Raw genomic sequence first — 26,795 nt, 5'->3', positions numbered from 1 at the left:
ACAGTGGGAGCAAAAAACGGCGTTTTTGCTTATCCTCCGCTGTACTGCCTTTCCGACTAAAATGTTCAACATAACAAAATGAAATTTGCTGTGTCTTTAAATGAAATGTTATACAAGGTTTCTATGAAGAGAAAATGCGTGTAAAGCGATTAGAAATTTATATAGGCGACAATAAAAATGGGCAATACTACAAAAGTTTATGAATGCATATATATTTTTCTTTTAAACTCCTGACAACAATATTTAGTAGTTTTCTAGGCTACAGTGTACTTATCATCTATGCAAAGTTGTTTTGTGTTCTAATGAACAGTTCGTGAGGTATTATTACTTACATTGGGCAATTTATGACTATCTTGGTCACGCATTACCGGCGGCGGGACAAAACTATTCTCGAGCTGAAACTCTGAAATATTCAATAATCAAGCAGTAAGCCCTTATCTCAAATTCTATGAAGAGAAAATTGGCTTATGGTAATTAGGGAATCTACAGCGGAGTAGTGAATTTAGCTAATTTATCTGCTTACCAGGTCCGTGCAAATTGACATTATTTTTCATGTACACGCTAATTCACAATTGTTGCACATTACTATAACCATAGAGTGTCATGTAATTACTAGCACTCACGAGTTTTACTAAGCAGTGCTTGAAACAGAAGATTTTAAATAAATAATAAATCTGACAGGCGATTTTCGGTGGTGGCGCCATCTGTGCAAAAAGATATCAAGCTGTTTCACGTCAGTTTCAACGTTTGTCAAATGTGGCACCACTAAACATTACAAAGCGGGCAAAACGCGGAGGGAATTTATTCTTCAGGTTTGAGTGTTTGGCTCACTCTAGTGCACATGTGTCTGCAACCCCGCCTTCAATGTAGTCCTCCATGAGTTTACTAACTTGTGGCTGCGGGGAGAAAAACAAAGAGAGAAAGCGCGGTGCACGGTACATCATGAGTGCATGCCAGATAGCCAGCAGGTTAGGCTATTGTGCCATTGTGCCAAGGAGAATTGCAAATTGCCCTCGCCCCCTCTATTTTGCAGGCTTGTACGACGATATCGGGAAACTTGCTTTCCCCATCCCCTGAGGTGCGACGTGTGTGGCTGGGTACTGTGTTTGACTATTGTACGCGACGCCGGTGGAACGATAGCATTAGAAGCAAACAATGAGCGAGCCTGCAGCGAAAAGTGCTGATGGGTGCGTGACCTGCTGCATTTCAAGCCGCGTGCTACTAAGCAAATGTCACGTGTTCAGACGCGCAGTGAGGTTTTTAAACACGTGATTTCCAGTAGGTGCTTTTTTCGTTGAAAGATATATCGTATTTATCCGCGTAATCATCACACTCGCATAGTGGTCCCACCACCACTTACGTTTTTTAGTGATCATCGTACACTTGAAAATCACTGTAGTGACTGCAGTTTGCTTGTTGTAGTGCATGGCATCCGACCGAGCAGAGATTTCTGGCATTTCTTTTCCGCCATTGTATGCACAACAGTGTGCACAACAGAATACAGTCTCACATGCGCTCGAAAGTCTCGGAATTCAGCAGACAAAATTTGAGAGAGGGATATAAAAGAAAGCATGGACAGCGCGAAAAAGGCAGACAACACGTGCACAATTTACACTATATAGATTGATAACTATAAGAAGTACTTCTCGCAAATAATTTGTTTGTGCAGTCCCTGCTTGTGTTGATCATGTGATCTTATGCCCTAGGCTAATGTGAGGACTTGGTATTGGACGCCTGTGTCACGAAAACGGCTGTCGGCGAAACATGCACAACTTTTCAGGGCTGCGCGCAAGGCTGTGCGCGAGTGCTTGCGATGGCCATCGTAATCATAACGCTGGCGCGATGAGCGCGTGTGAATTTCCTAAAGCAAACGTTCTGTGCAACCGCTTCATTTACCATTCCACTGTGCCGCAGCTCTGGGACTCGAATGACGTGATCTCCAAAACTATTCGCGCGGGCTCTCTAGCGGGTGCGCCATCGAACCCGTGACAGCGCGATTATGCTCGCAATTTCTACCCCAATAAAGCAGCCTAGCCACGTGTACTATGCTGTCTATTTGATAGGGGCCCGGGAATAATAAGTTTTGTCACTGAATCGAATACAGCCAAAGAAAAATCGACTCGAATAATGACTATGCGATTCGAAAACCGAATTGAACAGGACATTATTTGATTCTTCAGAGTAATTAATATTCGCACACCCCTACTAGTATTTCCTTTCCGGAAAACTTATCTCCACTGTGCACCTGCAACTTACAAATTTATAGCTGCTGTTCCGTGACAGAGTTCTACGACTACCAGGCCCGTAGCCAGGGAGGTCAGGGAGGTCGACTACCAGGCCCGTAGTCAACGACACTCAAGGTTCTGCAGTGAGCACTGGTCTACAGGTCATCTGCCGGGACGGCTTTCGAAGCAGCGGCCCGCACTCACCTGACAGCCATGCCAAAAGCGGCAGTGACGAACCACTAATTACCACCATCATCCGCATTGACGATTTTACAAAGTTTGACCGAGCTATTGTTGAAAGTATCAGTGGGGAGAAAGCCACGTCGGGAAATAGGCATCAGGTCAAGCGGCACATGCGATCGAAACAAAACTGGTGTCAACCGTGCCCTTGGACAGGGGGTAGCTTACGAAAGCACTGCTACTTCTACGAACAGTAGGGCCTCGACCCCCGGCTGTTCCACGCGACCTAACAGTGCCGGTGTGAGGGGCCGGTGACAAGCTTTCTCGAGAAATTACTCCACAAACGGTCTTCTTTTTTCTTTTTACTTAGTCGCTCTGTTGTAAATATTTTGTTGTTACTCTATACTAACCTTTACCCCTACTCCTTTACCGCCACCTCTCCTCCACTGGTGAGCGCTGTTCAGGCGTCAGCAGACTACGCTACACAGTTACGGCGGTCCGTAGCAATTTCCTTCCCTTTCCTTTATTTATCTTTATAGGCACAAAGCAACAGTGACCATTTCAAGCTTAGAGCCTTCGTTTAGCGGGTCCGTACTTTGAAAAATGCTAAAAAATACACTTGGAAGAGAAAGAAACAAGACTTCTTGACGATCAACGACACTCAAGGTTCTGCAGTGAGCACTGGTCTACAGGCCATCTGCCGGGACGGCTTTCGAAGCAGCGGCCCGAACTCACCTGACAGCCATGCCAAAAGCGGCAGTGACGAACCACTAATTACCACCATCATCCGCATTGACGATTTTACAAAGTTTGACCGAGCTATTGTTGAAAGTATCAGTGGGGAGAAAGCCACCATGCTCAGCAACAAAACAACAATGGTGCGAGGCACAACTCGTGAAAAGAAGAGGGGAGGGGGACTGTTCCTCAATTCGGCGGATCGCCTGTCGCCGCGTTGCAAGAGGGCCATCCCGGGGCTTGCTGCGGGGGCGAAGAGCAGACTTTTTTTTTTCGCTTCTTCCAAACATGACTGAGTGGCGTCGCCTGGTGGGATAATCTGAACTACACTCAAGATAGCGACAGCGATACCTCCACCTTAACTAGATGGCGCCACCATACTGGCGGAGGCTCGGATGCTCGGGAGCGCGTTGATGGCGCGCCTCGTCTGAATCGCATATCGTAGTCTGCGCCCGCGGACGCTGCGTTTGCAGGCACCTTACCTAGATGGCGCCACCGTACTGGCGGAGGCTCAAGTCGTCTGTCCCTGCGCACTTGCCTTATAGGGTATTTTCCGCGGCCCGATAGCAAGCGCTTGCGTGGCTCAGTGGTAGAGTATCTGGCTCCCACGCAGCGGGCGCGGGTTCGATCCTGGCGGGAAGCGGGTACTTTTTTCGCATTTTCGGCGATAGCGGTTACGGTCACCAACGGCGGAGGCGGACACCATCGCGAACTGAAACGGTTATTGGAATGAGCCCATACAGCTTACGCTGTAAAAAGTCGAACGTTCGCTGTGCGGATTGTTCTCCCTGTTTCGGCCACCACTTGAATGGCCGCAACCTCGTATTATTTCCCAGTCCCAGTTCTCCTAATGGATCATTCACGTTTAATTGTGGACAGACTTTCGCTTGAATGTGGCAGTGTTGCCATACTTTGATTCCCAAGGATTTTCGTGAGCATATATATTCACGGGTTATGGGAACGAAATTCCATTAGATTATTTGCCGTAAAGTAATGCAAGCTTTCAGCGCTTTCCTAGTGGTTCTTACTTTGTTCCAAATGCCTATTATAGGCACGTTTTCATCTATAGTCGGGTATAACTTTAGAAGACAGGAGAGGCCCCGCCCATTTGACCGAAGCGCAGCAGCCAATTCCTCCACGACTAAAGAAATAGTCCCGCTCAAAAAATTGTGACTGCTTCTAAAACGCGTATTTGTCGGTATAAATAAGATTTGTGTATCTTGACGAGTGGTTTGGTAAAACTATCATGATGGAAATGCTACAGCACATGCCGGATCGCGAGAGAAAAATAACTCCGTGCCTCCTACACCGCTGTGCGTCGTCTGCTACGGAGCAAGATCGACGGCACCGGGCGTGTAATTATAAAGCAGTCGCTGGCTTAATAGCACAAGATTCATATGTACTTTTTGTGTGTTTGCACAAGCTTATTTTTTTAATGTGTTAGGCTTACTTTTTTATTACTATTATTTTTTTCTTTTTTTTTCGCGGTTGCGAACTGCAATCTTGGGAGTTCGCGCACGATCGCGCGCGCGGCATTCCGTGCCAGTTTTCCGCCATGGAGCCCAGCGAGGTGACATCGGAACGAGCCTTGTGTCGCCTCGATGACCACACCACCAGGGTGCCTCGGCAAGAATAAGAGCGGCCACATCCTGAACAGCGATTCACGCAACATGATCTTCCACTGCTACACGTTTTGGCGTAACAGGCAGCCTGAACGCTGCGTGGAGGACACGAGAGAGAGCGAAAGCACTTTATTTGCACCCGTCAGAGAGTATGGGTGATCGGGGTGAGACTGAGCTCCCCCTTTCACCGTCTACCTCCCCCCTAGACGTCGGCCGGAATCAGTTGGCTTCCGGCGGCGGCCTGGGCTTGACAGATGGCTTGTTTTTGGGCATGTTCTTCCTGGCTAGAGTCATGGGAATCCTCCCTTCATAGCCTGGAGGACACGAGCAAGTTTGTCGCCGACATGCTCGGTGTCAGCGAAAGGACTGTGTTCAGGGTGAGGGAGGAAGTTAAAACTTCGCATTTTTCGGGTGGCCAACTGACGACGCCCTCGCGAAAGCGCCCACGCAATGCGGTGAAGAGAAGACGCAGCGCGAAGTTTGACAGCTACACGTTGTGCGCGCTGAGGTCATGTGTGCACGATTTCTTTCGCCGCAACGAGATACCGGTGGTCGAGAAGGAAACTACCGAGATCTCGGAGCGTATGGAACTCCCATCACTAAGGCGATGTACTGTGCGTCGCCTGCTTGCCGAGATCGGCTTCAAGCACGAAAAGAGAAGCCTCAACTCCCTGCTTATCGACCGGGATTACATCACCGATTGGTGGAATCGCTACCTCCGTGACGTGGAGTGCTACCGGGTGGAAGGCCGAAAGATCTTCTACCTGGACGAGACATGGGTGACGGCGGGACACACTCGGTCGATCGTGTGGACAGACACCGTGGTGCAGAAGCGCGGACGCCTGTTCGCTCCAGCAAATGGCCTGACGACGGGTCTAAAACAACCTTCTGGGAAAGCTCAGCGCCGGATCGTGACGCACATCCGCAGCGAGGATGGTTTCGTCGACGGCTGCTTGGATGTATTCCGAGGCCAAAAGACAGGCGACTACCACGAGGAAATGGACGGCAATCGCTTTGAGGGCTGGTTTAATGACGTTCTGCCGAAGTTGCCAGCTGGTAGCGTCATTGTTTTAGACAATGCACCTTACCATAGCCGGCGAGAAGAGAAATTGCCGACGACGGCCTGGAAGAAGGAAAAGATAAAGGAGTGGCTCACAAGCAAGAACATCACCTACGGTGAAAGGATGATAAAGAAGCAGCTGCTTGAGCTGGTGGCATCTTTAAAGTTATGCTTTCTGAGCTACATCGTAGACAACACAGCTGTAAGGTCCGGTTGCATTGTGCTCAGGCTCCCGCCGTACCACTGCGAATTTAATCCCATTGAGCTTGTGTGGGCGAAGGTCAAAAAATGGCATCGCTATGGACAACAAAGACTTCAAGCTGTCCACTGAGGGATAAAATCAAGCAGGTAACGGCGGAAGACTGGAGGAAGAGCATTCAGCATGTGATGGACTTGGAGGCAAAGTTCAGACTTGACACGCCTGGGAGCACATTCAACCCATCATCATCCAGCTGGGTGAAGATGACACTGAAGAAAGCGACTCCGACTGCGAGCTGTCTGGCATTGAGCCACTCGACGAAGCATAAAGGCTTCTTATTAACGAAAGAACAGCCCTTGTTAGGGCTACCAAAATTTTGCCGGTGGGTTCGCAACAGACAACCATCCATTATGTGACCTCTCAGAGAGAGTGAGAGGTTTATTTGAAGAAAGGCAGAGAGGTCGGCTTGAGCGTTAGTTTGCTCTGGCCCGTTAATCTACACAGGGGAAGGGGGGAGGGGATAAAAAGAGCGATGAATGATGATGATAAGATTGGGTGGTGCGTATATAAATGCCCATCACGTTGAGGTCATACTAGAGCCGTGCATGAAGTCCAGTGGCTTGAAGGAATGCTATAGTCGCTTCGATGACCACAACTGCGCTATTGGTGTCAGGCCAAGGACTTAAGGCAATCTCGTCAGACATTGGTCTTTTAGTCACTCGCTGAATAGTTGAAATGAGGCTCTGCCGTTCTCGTACGTACGCTGGGCATGAGCAAAATATGTGCTCAAGTGTTTCTGGCACTGGGCAGTGATCGCAGTTGGGACCAGTGTCACTGCAGCCGATGATATGTGTATAACGCCTCGTGAGTGCAACACCAAGACGAATCCGGTGTAACATACTTGTTATGCTCCTCTTCAGTTTATGAGGAATGCGGAACTTCATTTCTGGGTCCCATTTGTGCAGTCGCTTGTGTCGTCGATCAGGATTGGTCCAGTACACAAGTGTAGAGTTCCGCATAACGCACCGAAGCAGGGCATTCGTGTCTGTTCGTGAGAACACGATGCTTACTTCTGGCGCATTATTTACAGCTATTTTAGCTTTAGCGTCTGCTTGTTCATTTCCTATCACGCCAGAGTGTGCAGGTATCCACTGAAAGGTGACGTGGTGGCCGCATTTGGTCGCAATGTCGAGAAGCTCTGCGATTTCTAGAGCTAAAATATAATAAGGACTTGTCTCATAACGCATTCAATGGCTTGAAGAGCGGGTTTGGCGTCGCAAAATAAAGTCCATATGCGAGGAGGCTCTCTTGCAAGGAATCGTACTGCCTCGCGGATCGCAACAAGTTCAGCGGCAGTTGAAGTGGACTTGTGGTTTAATTTAAACCATCGAGCGATGGACATTTGCGGGATGACAAAGGCTGCGGCGGAGGCACATGGGGTAACAGAGCCATCGGTATACACGTGAGAAATAGGCGCGGATCCAGGGGGGATGTCCGGATGTCCTGACCCCCCCCCCCCCTCAGATTTCTGTATCGCCCCCTCACTGATAGGGGGATGGCCTTGTCACAAAAAAATATGGCCACCAGCATTCTTCAAAATTATTTTTCGTGAGTACCAGTGGTATCAGCCATCTAGAGGTAAAGGTAGCTCGCTCACAAGCTTAGTTGCACTCCGTAGGGGTGTGGTGTCGCGAAGTTACCGTAGTTAATTTTTCTCATGCACACCTTGGACCTCCTGGCGCCGGCCGTGCCTTACTCGTACCGTCGGTGGCGTCGAATGAACGAGGGGACGTCCCTTTTGCCAAGCCCGCCGATGTCCGCGCGAGTGCCTTCGCGCCTGATCAACTTAGTTCCGCATTGGGGTGTCATCGGTTGCCTTATTTGCTGTCATCGGTTCCGCGACAAACCTGCTTAATGAAAGAGATCTCTCGCTGAAGTGTTCATATATAAATAATAACAACTAAGAGCTAAACTAAGAACTACGCATAGGCAAATTTATTTTTAACTGTAGCACTCATTGTGATCACAGTTATACGTTGACAATATCCAGTACGAGCACAGTACCGTTCGTAGGCTACAAGTTTTTCATTGTAACTTCGCAGTTTTATTGTCGTACATTAAGCATAGGAAGCTCAAAGCCGCCGGATCCGTTTATCTGAGTGGGCGTTCTCGCGGAGCGGGGCGAAGCCTCGAGCAGCGGCGGCGAAGTGAGGGAGCGTGACGTCAGTGGCCAACGCCAGCGCGCGGGCCTAGGATGGTGTCGCGTGGTTAGAGAAACGGGAGCAGATGCGCGCCTTGTGTAAAAGGATGACGTCGCGTGGAAAACAAAACATGAAGACGCTGGCTCACGCTCTCGGCTACTACGCCACATCGTTCTTCTTGTAGGTGGCGTCGTGAGTCTTCATACGCGGTGATTCGCATATCGTAAACAACCAGCATAGTGGTTGCCGCGTTAGAGCGCAGCGTTACGCCCGTATTCAAGAACGTTCCTCTAGTCAACACAACACCTCGACTCAAGAAGATTGCACCGCCATCCCCCCACAGAAGTGTTCATTGAGCTTCATGATCATTCACGGGAATTCTTGAGAATTGTCACGTCTTTATCACTCGAGAGGCGGCGCTGTGCTCAACAAGATGGAGTGGAGAAAGAGGTTCGAGTCGAGGGCTGTTTGAGAATAGGGAAGCTAGTCCTCCAAAGCAAACGAAGGTGTCTCAGCCGAACATAAATAATCTTCTTAAGGAAATCAAGGTGTCCCAACAGAACTCCAAAGACGGACCCGTGCTTACGCATTTATAACGAACCTGCGACAGATCATCCCAAATTTTATTTTAAGAAACATACAGGCTAGATATACCGGGTGTTCAAAATTAAGCTTTATGGTTTTCTTAAAATTAGGCACTGGGAGGCACGTGAAGACCACCTGCGCAAATAAGTTGTGTGGCCAGGGGGACACAAATTGAGATAATTATCGCTGTCAGCAGCCGAATTAACTAAAATTGAATAATTAACTTTTTATTGACTGCAGTAAGTGTGTATGATTGTATTCAAAAGTTAGAGGCAGTCGTGTTTTTACACAGTTTCACTTGGTAAAATTCTTCTAGCATGTCTATGCTCCGAGATATCCAACTCCAAATTTTAATGGTCGTTCGTATGATTACGCATGCAAGAGAGTGAGGATCGGCGCAAAGCTCCTCCCTGATGTGACGCGGCTGTTGGGTCCGGCGTTTAGTCTGACAACGCGGCGAAGGCATTGGCAAAGATAATTACTGCCCCCCTTCCCCTCACGGCTGGCGAAATAAAAAAAAATCGAAGAACCCGGAACCGCTGTCGTAACACGCGACCGCGCAGCCTGTAAAGATGGCGGCAGCTGCCATGCCGAGATAATGGCGCGAGCGGAGAAGCCGGAGGGCAGTGCGCGTGCGTAATGGTGACTAGGCGACCGGGCATGGTCCTTGCCTGGGCTACGAAAATAAAGTGACTGCTGATTTCCAAGTATTGTAACTTTTACTGAAATCAAAAGCAACAACTGCACCATCAACAGCAGAAACCTTTTTAGCTATGCTAACGAATATTTCATGCTGGCGCTTTAAATTTGGTGTTGTCGTGCACAAATCTCATGACAACACTTCACCCATCAAGATGTGAATGCCCCAAAAATATTCAAAATGCCTCCCTTCCACAGCAACGCAAAGCATAAACCGCTCTCGCGTCGAGTCGATAACTCTGCGCAGTACAATTGAAATGTGGAGTCGGATATCTCGGAGCACGAACACGCTAGAATAATTCTTCCGACTGATACTGTGTAGAAACACGACTGCCTCTAAGTTTTTAATACAAACATGCCCACTTACTGCAGTCCACAAAAAATAATTGTTCAATTTTAGTTAATTGGGCTGCTCACAGCGATAATTATCATCTGACTTTGTGCCACCCTGGCCACATATTTGCACAGGTGGTCTTCGCGTGCCTCCCAGTGCCTAATTTTAAGAAACCCATAAAGCTTAGTTTTGAACAACCTGTATTATCAGGCACAGCCGCCAAGCACATGGCTGTATTGGGTAACGTCCTTTTCCTATAAGCTCGGAGAAACCGATGCCTGGCTTCGCTATAGGGCTTATTCCTCTTTCTGGGGTTTTACGTGCCAAAACCAGTTCTGATTATGAGGCACGCAGTAGTGGAGGACTCCGGATTAATTTTGACCACCTGAGGTTCTTTAACGTGCACTACAGCGCAAGCACACGGGCGTTTTTGCATTTCGCCTCCATCGAAATGCGGCCGCCGCGGCCGGGATTCGATCGCGCGATCTCGTGCTAAGCAGCACAACGCCTCAGCTGACTGAGCCACCACGGCGGGCTACAGGTGTTGCTCTAGCCGTATAAAACGCGGGTTTGTCGTGAGCAGAAACGGTGAGTTTCGGTAAATGATAAAGGCTACTATCATCATCATCATTATCGACAGAAGCTGACCCCCCCCTCAGAAAAAACCTGGATCCGCCCCTGGACTGAGAAGTACCACTGTATGCTGTAAAAATGTGCGATAGGGTAAGTTGCTTAAGGCCAATTGATGAAACACAGGACTTCCTCGTAATCCCAGGGATTTGAAGTTTAACAAGCGGTTTAGGCAGGACCCACGGAGGTGCACTAGGAATGCAGGGGGAAGAGAATCTAAACGGCAGAATGTTCTCATGACGCAATATAGTTCTTGAAAAACTGCAGTTTGGGTGTGTGGCAGGGAGTGCTGATAGGGGATGTTGCTAATGTCGGGTCAACAAGCGTAGGTGTACTCGAAGAGGTTCGCAGAACATATATACGTTGATGGGACAAGCCCGAGCTTCCGAAATGGTTACATTAATTGAGGTGCAGAGTGGTAGGCCCAAGCACGTGCGCAATCCTTGAGCTTGTATATGCTCTCTAACGTCCGCACACAGCTGGGTCTCATGTTCGAGAGCACCGGCATGCCAGAAATGAAGACACGCGTACTTCAATGCCCTTACAGAACGCGAAAGCGCAAGGTCACCAGTCATTAGCCCCGAATACATCGAAGGCAGAATGGCCATCGTTACCGGCGAGACCCAAGTGTACGCCCCCGTCGCACAGTGCTGCTGCTTGCAATGAAGAGAACCGAGACGGATGATGTTGACGTCAAGGCTATGTTAAAAAATTTCATGGGTTCGATGCGCAAGATCCTTGGCAACCTAAACAGCCCGGCTGCTAAGGCTGCTGTACAGCCACTTGAGGTGTTGGAGCCACTTCTAGTGTTTCTTCAATAAGCGAATATGGCATTGATGTTTGAGGAACGCATACGTCAGTCGCTTGTTATGCAATGGAACGCCAGAGGTCTACGTGGTCGTCTGCCGGATTTCAGACAGCGTTTGTTTAAGTACCAATTTCCAGTTATTGTTATATGCGAGCCAAACATGGATTCCACGTTCCGTAACTCTGGGTATATCCAGGAATGGTCTCGCAGCGACCAACGGGCAAGCAAAGTACTAGTTTGTATACGCCGCGATCTGACGTACTTCAGACAAGACATCACGCCGCATACTACGAATGATTACGTATGCCTGACTATAACACACAAAAGGCGAACGTTCTCTGTAATTGGTGGATACATCCATCCAAGAGCGAAGATTGACTGCTCCTACCTGACGTTTGTGCTGCATACCGCACGAGGTCCGCACGTTGTGATTGGTGACTTTAACGCACATCATCCCATATGGGGTAGCGCTGCAGTGAACTGTCGTGGCAGAGATTTGGCCGACTTCATGTGTTATCAGGGACTAAGTGTGCTCAACGACGGGTCACCTACATTCATTCGTGGAACTTCTTGCAGCAGCTGCCTTCACCTTACTTTTGTGTCCAGAAGCCATCTGTCAACTGCATGTTGGTCCACGGATGTAGAAACTCATGGAAGTGACCACCTCCCAACATACGTCCAATTTAGCTGGTTCCGCCGCTCAGCCTCACGATGCACACACCAAACAGACTGGACTTTATTTAAGGCATCTATCAAAACCAGATGTCAGTGCCCGCCTTCACCATCCGAGGTTGAGGACATCATTTCTACTTCTCTGCGTGACACAACGAAACAAGTTAACCTACCGATGCGCAGATCAGCGATCGATCACAATACAAGGCCCTTCGTGCAATCCGCCGCCGCGCAGAACGACGATACAGAAGAACGAAGTCTCCGTCAGACCTTTCAGCCAGTCGCCGAGCGCAACGACACGTTCTTAGACATCTCGACAAGCTTGACAGGCAGCGGTGGCGGACGTTCTGCGGCTCTCTGGACCCAAGACAGCCTTTATCTATGATCTGGCGGGTAGTACGAAGTCTGCAGACGGGTCCACAACAAAGCCACCCATTCCGTGCCGTGGCTCTACATCAAGGCCGGAGCGAATTGGAGGTGGCCAATGAGTACTGTAAACTTGTGGTGGCTACCGAAATTGAAGCTCATTACCACCATAGCGCCCCCGTCACCTGATGAGCGTCTCGAGGTGACTTTTCCGATGCAAGTACTTGACGCTGCAATTTCAGTCTCCCGACGCTCATCGGCTCCAGGTCCAGGCGGAATCACGTACGCTGCACTCCGTCATCTTGGCACAGAAGCACGACAAATCCTGTTGTCTTATTATAACATCTCGTGGGAATCAGGAAATGTTCCTGCCAATTGGAAATGCAACCGCATTATTGCACTGCTCAAACCAGGGAAGTGCCCTAATGAACTTTCATCCAACAGGCCGATCGTCTTAGCCAGCTGCGTCGGCAAAGTAATGGAAAGGATGGTACTGTCTAGATTGGAGTGGTTCTTAGAAAGCAATAACTGCCTTACCCAATTTACGCATGGGTTTAGAAGAGGCCGATCTGCCATTGACAGTGTGGTCAACTTGATCTCCGATGTTGAACAAGAAAGAAGTCGACGCAGACTAGTCGGGGCAGTATTCCTTCACATTAAGGGCGCCTATCACAATGTTCTGCATTATGCGATCCTTGATGCGCTTGACGATTTAGGCATTGGTGGTCGACTATATAATTGGATCATTAGTTATCTCAATGGCCGTACCGTATATATGTCGACAAGCGATAGAGACACCGGTCACTGTAATATTCAGTGCGGTGTTCCCCAAGGAGGAGTTCTCACTCCGACTCTCTTCAATGTGACATTGATTGGACTCGCGTCTGAGCTTCCCAACACAGTAAAGATTAGCGCATATGCCGACGACATATGCATATGGGCATCTGGAGCTACGCGTCCGCAACTGCGTGCACGTTTGCAACGTGCAGTGACAATTACAGCCACGTACTTACGACGTCAAGGCCTCAAACTTTCAACTGAAAAATGTGCAGTGCTTGCCTTCACGCGCAAACAAATGACTAAATATCCGATAGCCGTTAAAGGAACATCGATACCTTACGTAACACACCACAAGTTCCTTGGTGTAACCATCGACCGTGAACTATCCTGGTCAAGGCAAGTCCCTGCACTGAAGTCAAAACTGAAGAGTTTTGTCCTTGTGCTTCGGGTGGTAGGAGCAAGATGGGGCCCGTCGGAATCGTCTCTTCTTCAATTGTACCAAGCCCTATTCGTAGGTTATATAAGATACTGCATGCCGGTGCTCTCGAACATGAGACCCAGCTGTGTGCGGACGTTAGAGAGCATACAAGCTCAAGGATTGCGCATGTGCTTGGGCCTACCACTCTGCACCTCAAATAAAGTAACCATTGCGGAAGCTCGGGCTTGTCCCATCAACGTATATATGCTCTGCGAGCCTCTTCGAGTGCACCTACGCTTGTTGACCCGACATAGGCAACATCCCTTATCACCACTCCCTGCCACACACCCAAACTGCAGTTTTTCAAGAACTATATTGCGTCATGAGAACATTCTGCCGTTTAGATTCTCATCCCCATGCATTCCTATAGTGCACCTCCGTGGGTGCTGCCTACACCGATTGTTAAACTTCAAATCCCTGGGATTACGAGGAAGTCCTGTGTTTCATCAATTGGCCTTAAGCAACTTACCCTATCGCACATTTTTACAGCATACAGTGGTACTTCTCACGTGTGTACCGATGGCTCTGTTACCCCATGTGCCTCCGCCGCAGCCTTTGTCATCCCGCAAATGTCCATCGCTCGATGGTTTAAATTAGACCACAAGTCCACTTCAACTGCCGCAGAACTTGTTGCGATCCGCGAGGCAAAACGATTCCTTGCAAGAGAGCCTCCTCGCATATGGACTTTATTTTGCGACGCCAAACCCGCTCTTCAAGCCATTGAGTGCGTTATGAGACAAGTCCCTTATTATATTTTAGCTCTAGAAATCGCAGAGCTTCTCGACATTGCGACCAAATGCGGCCACCACGTCATCTTTCAGTGGATACCTGCACACTCTGGCGTGATAGGAAATGAACAAGCAGACGCGAAAGCTAAAATAGCTGTAAATAATGCGCCAGAAGTAAGCATCGCGTTCTCCCGAACAGACACGAATGCCCTGCTTCGGTGCGTTATGCGGAACTCTACACTTGTGTACTGGACCAATCCTGATCGACGACACAAGCGACTGCACAAATGGGACCCAGAAATGAAGTTCCGCATGCCTCATAAACTGAAGAGGAGCATAACAAGTATGTTACACCGGATTCGTCTTGGTGTTGCACTCACGAGGCGTTATACACATATCATCGGCTGCAGTGACACTGGTCCCAACTGCGATCACTGCCCAGTGCCAGAAACACTTGAGCACATATTTTGCTCATGCCCAGCGTACGCGCGAGAACGGCAGAGCCTCATTTCAACTATTCAGCGAGTGACTAAAAGACTAATGTCTGACGAGATTGTCTTAGGTCCTTGGCCTGACGCCAACAGCGCAGCTGTGGTCATCGAAGCGACTATAGCCTTCCTTCAAGCCACTGGACTTCATGCACGGCTCTAGTATGACCTCAACGTGATGGACATTTATATACGCACCACCCAATCTTATCATCATCATTCATCGCTCTTTTTATCCCCTCCCCCCTTCCCCTGTGTAGATTAGCGGGCCAGAGCAAACTAACGCTCAAGCCGACCTCTCTGCCTTTCTTCAAATAAACCTCTCACTCTCTCTGAGAGGTCACATAATGGATGGTTGTCTGTTGCGAACCCACCGGCAAAATTTTGGTAGCCCTAACAAGGGCTGTTCTTTCGTTAATAAGAAGCCTTTATGCTTAGTCGAGTGGCTCAATGCCAGACAGCTCGCAGTCGGAGTCGCTTTCTTCAGTGTCATCTTCACCCAGCTGGATGATGATGGGTTGAATGTTCTCCCAGGCGTATCATGTCTGAACTTTGCCTCCAAGTCCATCACATGCTGAATACTCTTCCTCCAGTCTTCCGCCGTTACCTGCTTGATTTTCTCCCTCAAGATGACGTCGACCGTGGACAGCTTGAAGTCTTTGTTGTCCATAGCGATGCCATTTTTTTGACCTTCGCCCACACAAGCTCAATGGGATTAAATTCGCAGTGGTACGGCGGGAGCCTGAGCACAATGCAACCGGACCTTACAGCTGTGTTGTCTACGATGTAGCTCAGAAAGCATAACTTTAAAGATGCCACCAGGTCAAGCAGCTGCGTCTTTATCATCCTTTCGCCGTAGGTGATGTTCTTGCTTGTGAGCCGCTCCTTTATCTTTTCCTTCTTCCAGGCCGTCGTCGGCAATTTCTCTTCTCGCCGGCTATGGTAAGGTGCATTGTCTAAAACAATGACGCTACCAGCTGGCAAATTCTGCAGAACGTCATTGAACCAGCCCTCAAAGCGATTGCCGTCCATTTCCTCGTGGTAGTCGCCTGTCTTTTGGCCTCGGAATACATCCAAGCAGCCGTCGACGAAACCATCCTCGCTGCGGATGTGCGTCACGATCAGGCGCTGACCTTTCCCAGAAGGTTGTTTTAGACCCGTCGTCAGGCCATTTGCTGGAGCGAACAGGCGTCCGCGCTTCTGCACCACGGTGTCTGTCCACACGATCGACCGAGTGTGTCCCGCCGTCACCCATGTCTCGTCCAGGTAGAAGATCTTTCGGCCTTCCACCCGGTAGCGCTCCACGTCACGGAGGTAGCGATTCCGCCAATCGGTGATGTAATCCCGGTCGATAAGCAGGGAGTTGAGGCTTCTCTTTTCGTGCTTGAAGCCGATCTCGGCAAGCAGGCGACGCACAGTACACCGCCTTAGTGATGGGAGTTCCATACGCTCCGAGATCTCGATAGTTTCCTTCTCGACCGCCGGTATCTCGTTGCGGCGAAATAAATCGTGCACACATGACCTCAGCGCGCACAACGGGAAGCTGTCAAACTTCGCGCTGCGTCTTCTCTTCACCGCATTCCGTGGGCGCTTTCGCGAGGGCGTCGTCAGTTGGCCACCCGAAAAATGCGAAGTTTTAACTTCCTCCCTCACCCTGAACACAGTCCTTTCGCTGACACCGAGCATGTCGGCGACAAACTTGCTCGTGTCCTCCACGCTGCGTTCAGGCTGCCTGTTACGCCAAAACGTGTAGCAGTGGAAGATCATGTTGCGTTAATCGCTGTTCAGGATGTGGCCGCTCTTATTCTTGCCGAGGCTCCTTGGTGGTGTGGTCATCGAGGCGACACAAGGCTCGTTCCGATGTCACCTCGCTGGGCTCCATGGCGGAAAACCGGCACGGAATGCCGCGCGCGATCGTGCGCGAACTCCCAAGATCGCAGTTCGCAACCGCGAAAAAAAAGAAAAAAATAATAGTAATTAAAAAGTAAGCCTAACATATTAAAAATAAGCTTGTGCAAACACACAAAAAGTATATATGAATCTTATGTTATTAAGCCAGCGACTGCTTTATAATTACACGCCCGGTGCCGTCGATCTTGCTCCGTAGCAGACGACGCACAGCGTTGTAGAAGGCACGGAGTTATTTTTCTCTCGTGATCCGGCATGTGCTGTAGCATTTCCATCATGATAGTTTTACCAAACCACTCGTCAAGATACACAAATCTTATTTATACCGACAAATACGCGTTTTAGAAGCAGTCACAATTTTTTGAGCGGGACTATGTCTTTAGTCGTGGAGGAATTGGCTGCTGCGCTTCGGTCAAATGGGCGGGGCCTCTCCTGTCTTCTAAAGTTATACCCGACTATAGATGAAAACGTGCCTATAATAGGCATTTGGAACAAAGTAAGAACCACTAGGAAAACGCTGAAAGCTTGAATTATTTTGACAGGCGGGACTCCGCCTGTCACCCAGCAAATCGGAACTGTTGTTGTACAGGCCCTTGAAACAGGGCATGAGGAATTTGACGCCGATCGATCAAATCCCAATCAAATTACATACGACCGACGGCCAGCCGATCCCCAGAGTGGACACTATAAGAATGCTGGGGCTGCTAATTGAGGCTAAAGGCGGTAACACGCAAACCGTCATGAAACTCACGTCCAAAACGGAGAACATGCTCCGGCTGATCCTCAGGGTGACCAACCGCAGGGGAGGGCTCAGCGAGAGCTGTCTCATCAGACTTTACCACGCCTTCCTCGTGAGTCACGTAAATTACGTAGCCTCGGCGTTAAAATGGACCAAGAGAGACGCGGCCAAGATAGAGACACTGATGCGCAAGAGCATCAAAAGGGTGCTAGGTCTTCCGATTACTACAAGCACAGAGCGGCTCGATCGGTTAGGGGTCCACAACTCGCTAGCAGAAATCATCGAAGCACAGACCAAGGCACAGGTCGTGCGGCTGTCGACCACCAGGGCCGGCAGACGCATCCTAGAAGAAGCAGGTATAAATGCAGAGGCAGAGTGCAACGCACGCAAGGTCGCGCTCAGCGCGTCGGTCAGGGGAACTTTCAAGGTTGAACCGCTTCCGAGAAACGTCCACCCGCAATTCAACGAGGGGCGCCGAAAGGCGAGGGCCCGAGCACTGCTGAAATCGATCGCCAACTGCCAGGGACTGGCGGCTTTTGTAGACGCGGCCCAGTATGGGCGCAGCGACCGGTACGCGGCCGTCTCGATACGCTGGGATGGTACGATCATTAACGCGGCATCGGTCAAGGGGGTAACGTCCGAAATGGCCGAACAGGTGGCAATAGCCATGGCAATGAGGGACCCCGAACGTCCTTACGTGTACACAGATTCGCGATCGGCGGCCAGAGCATTCGCCTCGGGCTCCATATCGCGGGAAGCGGCGGCCGTCCTCGGTAACGAGGGAGCCGCGGGTCATCACATCGTCAAATGGTTTCCGGCCCACATGGGGGCCGACGTGCACCCCGACTTTCCCAACGCCAACGAGCTGGCGCACGACCGCGCGCGAGGACTCACGCACCGCTGCGATCGTGGCGAGCGAAGTGGCGGGGAGGGAGGGGAGCATCGAGACCCGCTGCTCACCTTCAACGAAATAACAACGCACTATCAGCTGTCGAGGAGGGCCTTCCCGCTCCCCCACGCTAAACTCAATAGACCACAGTCATCGATATTCAGAATGCTTCAGACAGGGTCGTTCCCCTCGAGAGGCAGACTAAGCTTTTATTCACCAGAGGTAGAGCCGCAATGTCCGGATTGTGGCGAATCTTACTGCTCGCTAGCGCACATGCTATGGCAATGCTCCGCGTTAAGCGGCACCATGTTCCGTAAAGAAGAAGACTGGGAGGACGCCCTGCGAAGCGACGACCACCAGACCCAGCTCCGGGCTGTCCAGAGGGCTCACGAAAGGGCGGAGGCTCACGGGCTTCCCGTCCCAACGTGGGTGCGGCCCGCGACCCCTGCCGACCACTAAACAAAGAGTGGGTAGGGAGGGGTTCCTCAGGACTCATTAAAGTTATTTCCTCCTCCTCCTCCTCCTTGAATTATTTTACGGCAAATGATCTGATGGAATTTCGTTCCCATAACCCGTGAATATATATGCTCACGAAAATCCTTGGGAATTAAAGTATGGCAACACTGCCACATTCAAGCGAAAGTCTGTCCACAATTAAATGAGAATGAGCCATTAGGAGAACTGGGACTACAAATAGATATCTCCTGAAAATGTTATTGCTTTTGTGACCATGGGTACATTTGGGACAAGGTTGCACCACACGTATTCAGACAGAAGCAACTTCAAGTACGGTGGAAAGAATACGAAGTTGCGGCCATTCAAGTGGTGGCCGAAACAGGGAGAACAATCCGCACAGCGAACGTTCGACTTTTTACAGCGTAAGCTGTATGGGCTCATTCCAATAGCCATTTCAGTTCGTGATGGTGTCCGCCTCCGCCGTTGGTGACCGTAACCGCTATCGCCGAAAATGCGAAAAAAGTACCCGCTTCCCGCCGGGATCGAACCCGCGCCCGCTGCGTGGGAGCCAGATACTCTACCACTGAGCCACGCAAGCGCTTGCTATCGGGCCGCGGAAAATACCCTATAAGGCAAGTGCGCAGGGACAGACGACTTGAGCCTCCGCCAGTACGGTGGCGCCGTCTAGGTAAGGTGCCTGCAAACGCAGCGTCCGCGGGCGCAGACTACGATATGCGATTCAGACGAGGCGCGCCATCAACGCGCTCCCGAGCATCCGAGCCTCCGCCAGTATGGTGGCGCCATCTAGTTAAGGTGGAGGTATCGCTGTCGCTATCTTGAGTGTACTTCAGATTCTCCCACCAGGCGACGCCACTCAGTCATGTTTGGAAGAAGCGAAAAAAAAAGTCTGCTCTTCGCCGCCGCAGCAAGCCCCGGGATGTCCCTCTTGCAACGCGGCGACAGGCGATCCGCCGAATTGAGGAACAGTCCCCCTCCCCTCTTCTTTTCACGAGTTGTGCCTCGCACCATTGTTGTTTTGTTGCTGAGCGTGGTGGCTTTCTCCCCACTGATACTTTCAACAATAGCTCGGTCAAACTTTGTAAAATCGTCAATGCGGATGATGGTGGTAATTAGTGGTTCGTCACTGCCGCTTTTGGCATGGCTGTCAGGTGAGTTCGGGCCGCTGCTTCGAAAGCCGTCCCGGCAGATGGCCTGTAGACCAGTGCTCACTGCAGAACCTTGAGTGTCGTTGATCGTCAACAAGTCTTCTTTCTTTCTCTTCCAAGTGTATTTTTTAGCATTTTTCAAAGTACGGACCCGCTAAACGAAGGCTCTAAGCTTGAAATGGTCACTGTTGCTTTGTGCCTATAAAGATAAATAAAGGAAAGGGAAGGAAATTGCTACGGACCGCAGTAACTGTGTAGCGTAGTCTGCTGACGCCTGAACAGCGGTCACCAGTGGAGGAGAGGTGGGTAAAGGAGTAGGGGTAAAGGTTAGTATAGAGTAACAACGAAATATTTACAACAGAGCGACTAAGTAAAAAGAAAAAAGAAGACCGTTTGTGGAGTAATTTCTCGAGAAAGCTTATCACCGGCCCCTCACACCGGCACTGTTAGGTCGCGTGGAACAGCCGGGGGTCGAGGCCCTACTGTTCGTAGAAGTAGCAGTGCTTTCGTAAGCTACCCCCTGTCCAAGGGCACGGTTGACACCAGTTTTGTTTCGATCGCATGTGCCGCTTGACCTGATGCCTATTTCCCGACGTGGCTTTCTCCCCACTGATACTTTCAACAATAGCTCGGTCAAACTTTGTAAAATCGTCAATGCGGATGATGGTGGTAATTAGTGGTTCGTCACTGCCGCTTTTGGCATGGCTGTCAGGTGAGTTCGGGCCGCTGCTTCGGAAGCCGTCCCGGCAGATGGCCTGTAGACCAGTGCTCACTGCAGAACCTTTAGTGTCGTTGATCGTCAACAAGTCTTGTTTCTTTCTCTTCCAAGTGTATTTTTTAGCATTTTTCAAAGTACGGACCCGCTAAACGAAGGCTCTAAGCTTGAAATGGTCACTGTTGCTTTGTGCCTATAAAGATAAATAAAGGAAAGGGAAGGAAATTGCTACGGACCGCAGTAACTGCGTAGCGTAGTCTGCTGACGCCTGAACAGCGGTCACCAGTGGAGGAGAGGTGGCGGTAAAGGAGTAGGGGTAAAGGTTAGTATAGAGTAACAACGAAATATTTACAACAGAGCGACTAAGTAAAAAGAAAAAAGAAGACCGTTTGTGGAGTAATTTCTCGAGAAAGCTTGTCACCGGCCCCTCACACCGGCACTGTTAGGTCGCGTGGAACAGCCGGGGGTCGAGGCCCTACTGTTCGTAGAAGTAGCAGTGCTTTCGTAAGCTACCCCCTGTCCAAGGGCAAGGTTGACACCAGTTTTGTTTCGATCGCATGTGCCGCTTGACCTGATGCCTATTTCCCGACGTTCAGAAGCCCCTCAGCAAGCTCGCTAACAATACATGGAACCCCTATTGCGCGCCTTGCAGAGTGCGAAAAAGGGTGTTTTTTACATACATACGCGACGGATAGGCTTTGAGTGTAGCCAACTAAAGCACTATTAGCCTCATGTATCCCAAAACAAATGTCTTATTTTTTTCCGCGCTTTTTTGGAAATTTCATGAGCATGCAATGGAATGGGCTGGCGCACCTATTCCTAGGGCGTCGGTCATGTTATGGTGCCAGGGTACCGGTTCCTGCAATTGCCGAAGCTATGGAGCGTTGATATGAGCTTAGTTTATCAGGAGACCACTTCCAGGAACGCCGACTGATGATAGCTCCGCCTGTCGTGGAATAGTTGAAATCTTCACCTTATGCGATACAGTAGAGCGGATTAGTGGGTTAGTTGGTGGATGTTCATCTTGTAAAAGGGGGATACTGCGCTATAAAAACAGGGACAACATAAATATAACTGGACAGGACGCGCGCATACTCACAATTGAATTTTATTGGGTGAAAGACGACATATATGCAATGAACAAAAAACACCTCATCATGCTCAGTGGCCATCCAAAACGCTGTCGTCACATTCTTGCGTCCAGAAATTGCACCTCACAATCAGCAAGTACCACGGAAGGATCGCTAACACATACACTTTTCTTATACGCCTCGAGCTTTTTGTTAATTGTATATATCTAATGTCGTTGTATATTGTAACGTGGATCGAAGACGGAGTCTTGAAAAATAGACGCTTCTCTTTAATGGCGGGCCAGAAGAAGAACGTGCAGCGTACGCTCTTCGTCGTCTTTCATGGCGCCGACCTTTGCGCGCGCCGCCCCGCTGTGCGTGAGCCCCACATCATTGGGTCAATTGCACCCCGTGCGAAAGTCTCGGGCGCGTCAAAAAGTTCTTTCAGCCATGACAAGAAATGGAGCTCCTCAGGTGCATCTGGGCGTTCACGTACGCGCATGGTATGGTTTCATGCGTACTACATGAAGAACTTCAGCGCGAGGACGACGACGGAGCGAACCGGGGTCGGAACTGCAGGGGACGACTTCATAGGTTACGTCGCTGAGGCGGCGCGCAACCTTGTAGGGACCGAAATACCGGCGGAGCAACTTTTCCGAGAGTCCACGGCGACTGATGGGCGCCCAGACCCACACGCAGTCGCCGGTATTGTAATGGACGTCGCGTCGACCCTGGTTGTATCGAAGGGTGTCGGTATGCTGTTGGCTCCCGGATATGATGCCGAGCAAGCTGGCGGGCTTCTTCGGCTCTTTGTACGAACTCTTTCACGTGTTCACTGGTCGGACTATTATCAGCCGCAGGTAGCATGGCGTCAAGTGTTGACGTGACGTGGCGCCCGTATACAAGTTCTAACGGCGTAAACTGCGTAGTCTCCTGTACAGCCGTGTTATACGCAAAGGTGACATAGGGTAAAATCTCGTCCCACATCTTGTGCTCTACGTCGACATGCATGGAGAGCATTTCAGCCAGCGTTCTGTTCAGACGTTCCGTTAATCCATTGGTTTGAGGGTGATAGGCAGTGCTCTTGCGGTGAGAGCTATGTGTTAGCTGGAGAACGTCCTGCATAAGTTCGGCTGTAAATGCTGTACCGCGATCCGTGATGAGAGCAGAAGGTGCACCATGTCGTAGGACGATGTGGTGAACGAAGAACTTGGCCACTTCATACGAGTTTGCTTGCGGAATGGCTTTGGTTTCGGCGTACCGGGTTAAGTAGTCGGTAGCGACGACGATCCATCTGTTGCGCGAAGAGGTCACTGGGAATGGCCCAAGTAGATCCATTCCTATTTGTTGGAACGGTGTTAGAGTACGTGGCACACGGAACAGCCGACAAAAACTCCTGACGCAGAGAAGCGTTTATTAGCGTCCGCCTCAGCCCAGAACGTCCAAGAACGCAGGCTAGTTCCTTCGAACGCGCTCACGCGCTCCCTGGTCAGATCATCGTCCTCTTCTTTCTTGTCGGAAGAACGCGGGAAATTCAACACATTCCCGGCCGCGAAGTGCGGTCATGCCTGTAGTTCAAGCGGAAACAGTCTTTGGATGGCCCTTGTAGTCACGAGGCCGTCTTGTCGCTTTATCTTGCAAGAGCGAACGTGTCCATCTTCTCCTGCGTAGACTTCAATCATCCTTGCATATTGCTCCCTGATTTTTCGTTGCTTTAGCTGCTCCACTGCATGCTCAAACTCTGACAGCTTGCTTCTGAGAAACCGGTCCTCTTCATTTTGGGCTGCCCTGCTCGTGGCTCCTGCTTGGACCTCCTGCTTCATGTTTTCCATCTCAGTAGAGAGCCTTTCGAGGGCAATGTCTGTCTGGCAGCGCTGCTCCCGAGATGTGGCAAGCACGCGCTCCATACTGGTTGCATCAGAGCGAGCCGTAGCTGTTTCGGTACGTGCCAGAGAAAGATCGTCCTTTAGGCGCCTCAAGTACCCAGAAATCTGATTGTTAACAGTTTGTTCTTTGGCGAGCTGGTCCTGAAGCGATTCCACATGCTCGACGAGCCTTGCACGCATGTCTGAGGTCTTCTGAAGTTCCTCCTTCAGTCGACTTCCCTCGGCAGCGCTGTGCTGCAGGGACTCTTGCAAGGCTGCCATAGTTGCTCCCAGTGAAGCCAGCTTCTGCTTCTCCTCTGTCGTCACACTCATGTGTCGTGCAAGCTGCTGACGCAGGCTATTGAGTGTGGCATCACTGCTGTCTTGTTCTTTCTGGCTCTGCTCGGCCTGAATCAGCAGATCAGCGTTGGCCGAGATAAGGGACCGGTACTGGTCCAAAATATCCTCCCTCTCTCGATCCCTTGTACGCAGGAGCTCTTCTATTTTGGCCACTTTGATCACATACTCCTGGATTTGAAGTTCAAATTCTTTCTTCTGTTGTACAGCATTCTCCAAGTCAGATGCCATGTTCTTGTGCTCTTTCGCCACAAGTGTAAAGTTCTCATGAAGCCTCTGGTTTTCTTGCAGGAGGTGGGAATGGGACTCGGCTCCTGATGCAGCTTCTGTTTCCAACTCTCTCACTCGACATGTGAGCCTTAAAACATCACTCTCCTTGTTGTTTAGGTTGTCTTGCAGCTTGTCAATCTGTGATTCTGTAGCTCGGCATGTGAAGTGGGCAGTCTGTGTATCTTTATCCTTTTCCTTGAGTTTTTCAGTGAGCAGGGCAAGCTGGCGAGCCTGGCTGTCCCTCTCCACAAGCAAGTGATCACGCTGCTTGGACAGGTTCTCCACTGTGGCTGTCAGCTTGTCGACTTCCCTCTGGAGCAACTCCAGCCGACTTAACAACTGATCATCTTCTGCAGAAGGCTGGCTTGCTTGCAGATTCATGACTCGTGAGTTGATTGGCTTTGACAAGTGCTCGGTGCTCCCTTGAAAGATCCATCCGAACTTGGAGTTCATAGCGATGAGTGTTTCCTCGTTTCCCGGTCTGGAGAGTTCACCTGTCATCACCGCCCACATCTGGTTTGAGCCAATTAGTACACTTACTCCGTTTTCTCTTTCAATGGACGGGTGGATCAGTTCATCGGCAATATCGTGGCCGGTTCCTTTGAATGATGTGATGAACGAAGGAGTCATCGTGTTGGCTGATATGTCTCGGCAAATGTGGGGTATCTCGAGGGCTCTCAATGCAACTTCAACGTCGGAATGCTGACTTCGGAGGTGAAGCTCGACGATGCGAAATCTTTTCGGTGTGCAACTGTTCACACTGGCGAAAGCGTTTATTGCTATGGTATCAAAGCCAAGACACCTCAACTTTAACCGCCTTGAAAGAGCTTCTGTTACGAACGTACGTTCACTTCCTCCGTCGAACACGCCTCTGATGTAACGGCATGAATAATCTGTCACTGCCCATGCTCGGAAAGTCTGTAGGAGCACGCACGTCAAAGCGTCACTTCTTTCGTTGCTCTTAGTTGTAGCTGCGCATACAGTCGTACTGCTGCCTTTCACGTCTTCATGGGCCTTTCGGTTTAGTTTGTGTGGGTCGCAAATACTAGACGCATGGCGACCTCTGCAGCCGGAGCACACAATTCTCCGTCTGCAATCCCTTGCACGGTGGCCTTTAATGGTGCATCGAAAGCACCGCATGTCGGCCGCGAGAAGTTTCTTCTTCTCTGACAGCGATAGGTCTGTACGGCAAGACTCCGTCAAATGCTGCGTTGACTTGCAGAAAATGCAGCCCGTATCCGGAGGTGGTTTTGAAGCTTGGTTATGAAGCACTGATGACGTTGGGATCGCACTGTCAAACTGGCGGTTCTTATTGTCTCTAGGATGAGTCGCCTCGTCGTATACTTTTTTCTCCCCAAAGTCACTCTTTTCAAGGCTTTCCAGTTCAATGGAGACGAACTGCAGCAGACGCTCTAGCTCCGTGGCTTGCTGAACGTTGTCACTGGCGGAACTTGCAGCTTGTGTAGCGCAAGATCTGTGATACGCTACGACAATGTCACGTGGCAGTGCCCTGAGCAGAATGTCGCATAGCATCGACGAGAAAGACGACTTGCTCACGCCAAGCGCCTCCAGTCCCCGCGTGTTAATGAGCACCTGGTCGTACAACTTGCGAAGTTTCGTTACTTCATTAGAAGAACGCACAGGAGTGAGCCTTCGAAGTCTTGAGAAATACTCCTGCTCCAATCGCTTCTTGTCACCGAAACGTCTTTTTAGCATGTCCAAGGCGTCAACGTAACACGCTTCGGTGGTAGGCAGCCCCGCGATAGCTGTCGCCGCGTCTCCTTTCAAAAATAACCTCAGGTAGTTGAATTTGTCGGTAGCTGTAAGAGTTCCATTCTGGTTGATGATCTGGTCGAATTGCTCCCAGAACGCGTTCCATTTGCTCAGATCACCGTCGAAAGCATTAATTACCAGCTTCGGCAACTTGACTCCTGGCCTTTCAGAATGCCCTGTGGCCACCGGCATGTCGCGAACACCGACTGGCGATGACAATGAAGTGGTTTCGGACTGCTGGCGGCGTTTGCTCTGGAGCTCGGCTAAGATGCGGGTCGCGTTGTCCTCATACTCAATTACGGTTGCGTAATCCGCCTCGAATGCCTCTTCACTTATGTGGCTTTCTAATTCATCATTGATCTTCTTCAATTCATCGTTATTGGTCTTGAGCCGCTCGTAAATACAGTCGATCTGTCGCAATGTCGCGGCATTGTTTTCTAGCACTGCACTTGCCTCTTGAATGATCCTGGTGTTTTGGGCCCTCCTTGTGGCTCGCTTCAACTTGAGCTTATCCATGGCGGTCCGCTGATCCGTATACCTCCGTGGTTCGTGGCAGTGGTTCCAGTCGGTAGCCACCAGCGAAGTCCCGTGACGGTAGCTCCCGGCTGTTGCCTCCCGGGTTTCGGCACCAAATGTTAGAGTACGTGGCACACGGAACAGCCGACAAAAACTCCTGACGCAGAGAAGCGTTTATTAGCGTCCGCCTCAGCCCAGAACGTCCAAGAACGCAGGCTAGTTCCTTCGAACGCGCTCACGCGCTCCCTGGTCAGATCATCGTCCTCTTCTTTCTTGTCGGA

The 26,795-nt window shown here is 50.2% G+C and overlaps 1 protein-coding gene across 1 annotated transcript in view; it reads right to left on the bottom strand.

Moving 5' to 3' along the window:
- Positions 1 to 24,855, bottom strand: part of LOC119444368 (centrosomal protein of 135 kDa-like) — a 31,203-nt gene extending 6,348 nt beyond the window's left edge. Inside the window, exon 1 of the mRNA XM_049662498.1 lies at positions 23,383 to 24,855. Coding sequence (XP_049518455.1) covers positions 23,383 to 24,855 — 1,473 coding nt within the window. The remainder of the gene's footprint in view (positions 1 to 23,382) is intronic.
- Positions 24,856 to 26,795: the final 1,940 nt, after the last annotated feature.

Source organism: Dermacentor silvarum, chromosome 1 (assembly GCF_013339745.2).
Source record: "Dermacentor silvarum isolate Dsil-2018 chromosome 1, BIME_Dsil_1.4, whole genome shotgun sequence".
Classification (NCBI taxonomy): Eukaryota; Metazoa; Arthropoda; class Arachnida; order Ixodida; family Ixodidae; genus Dermacentor; species Dermacentor silvarum.
The sequence above is the reverse complement of the archived record's forward strand: the minus strand, read 5'-3'. Positions and strand labels throughout refer to the sequence as shown.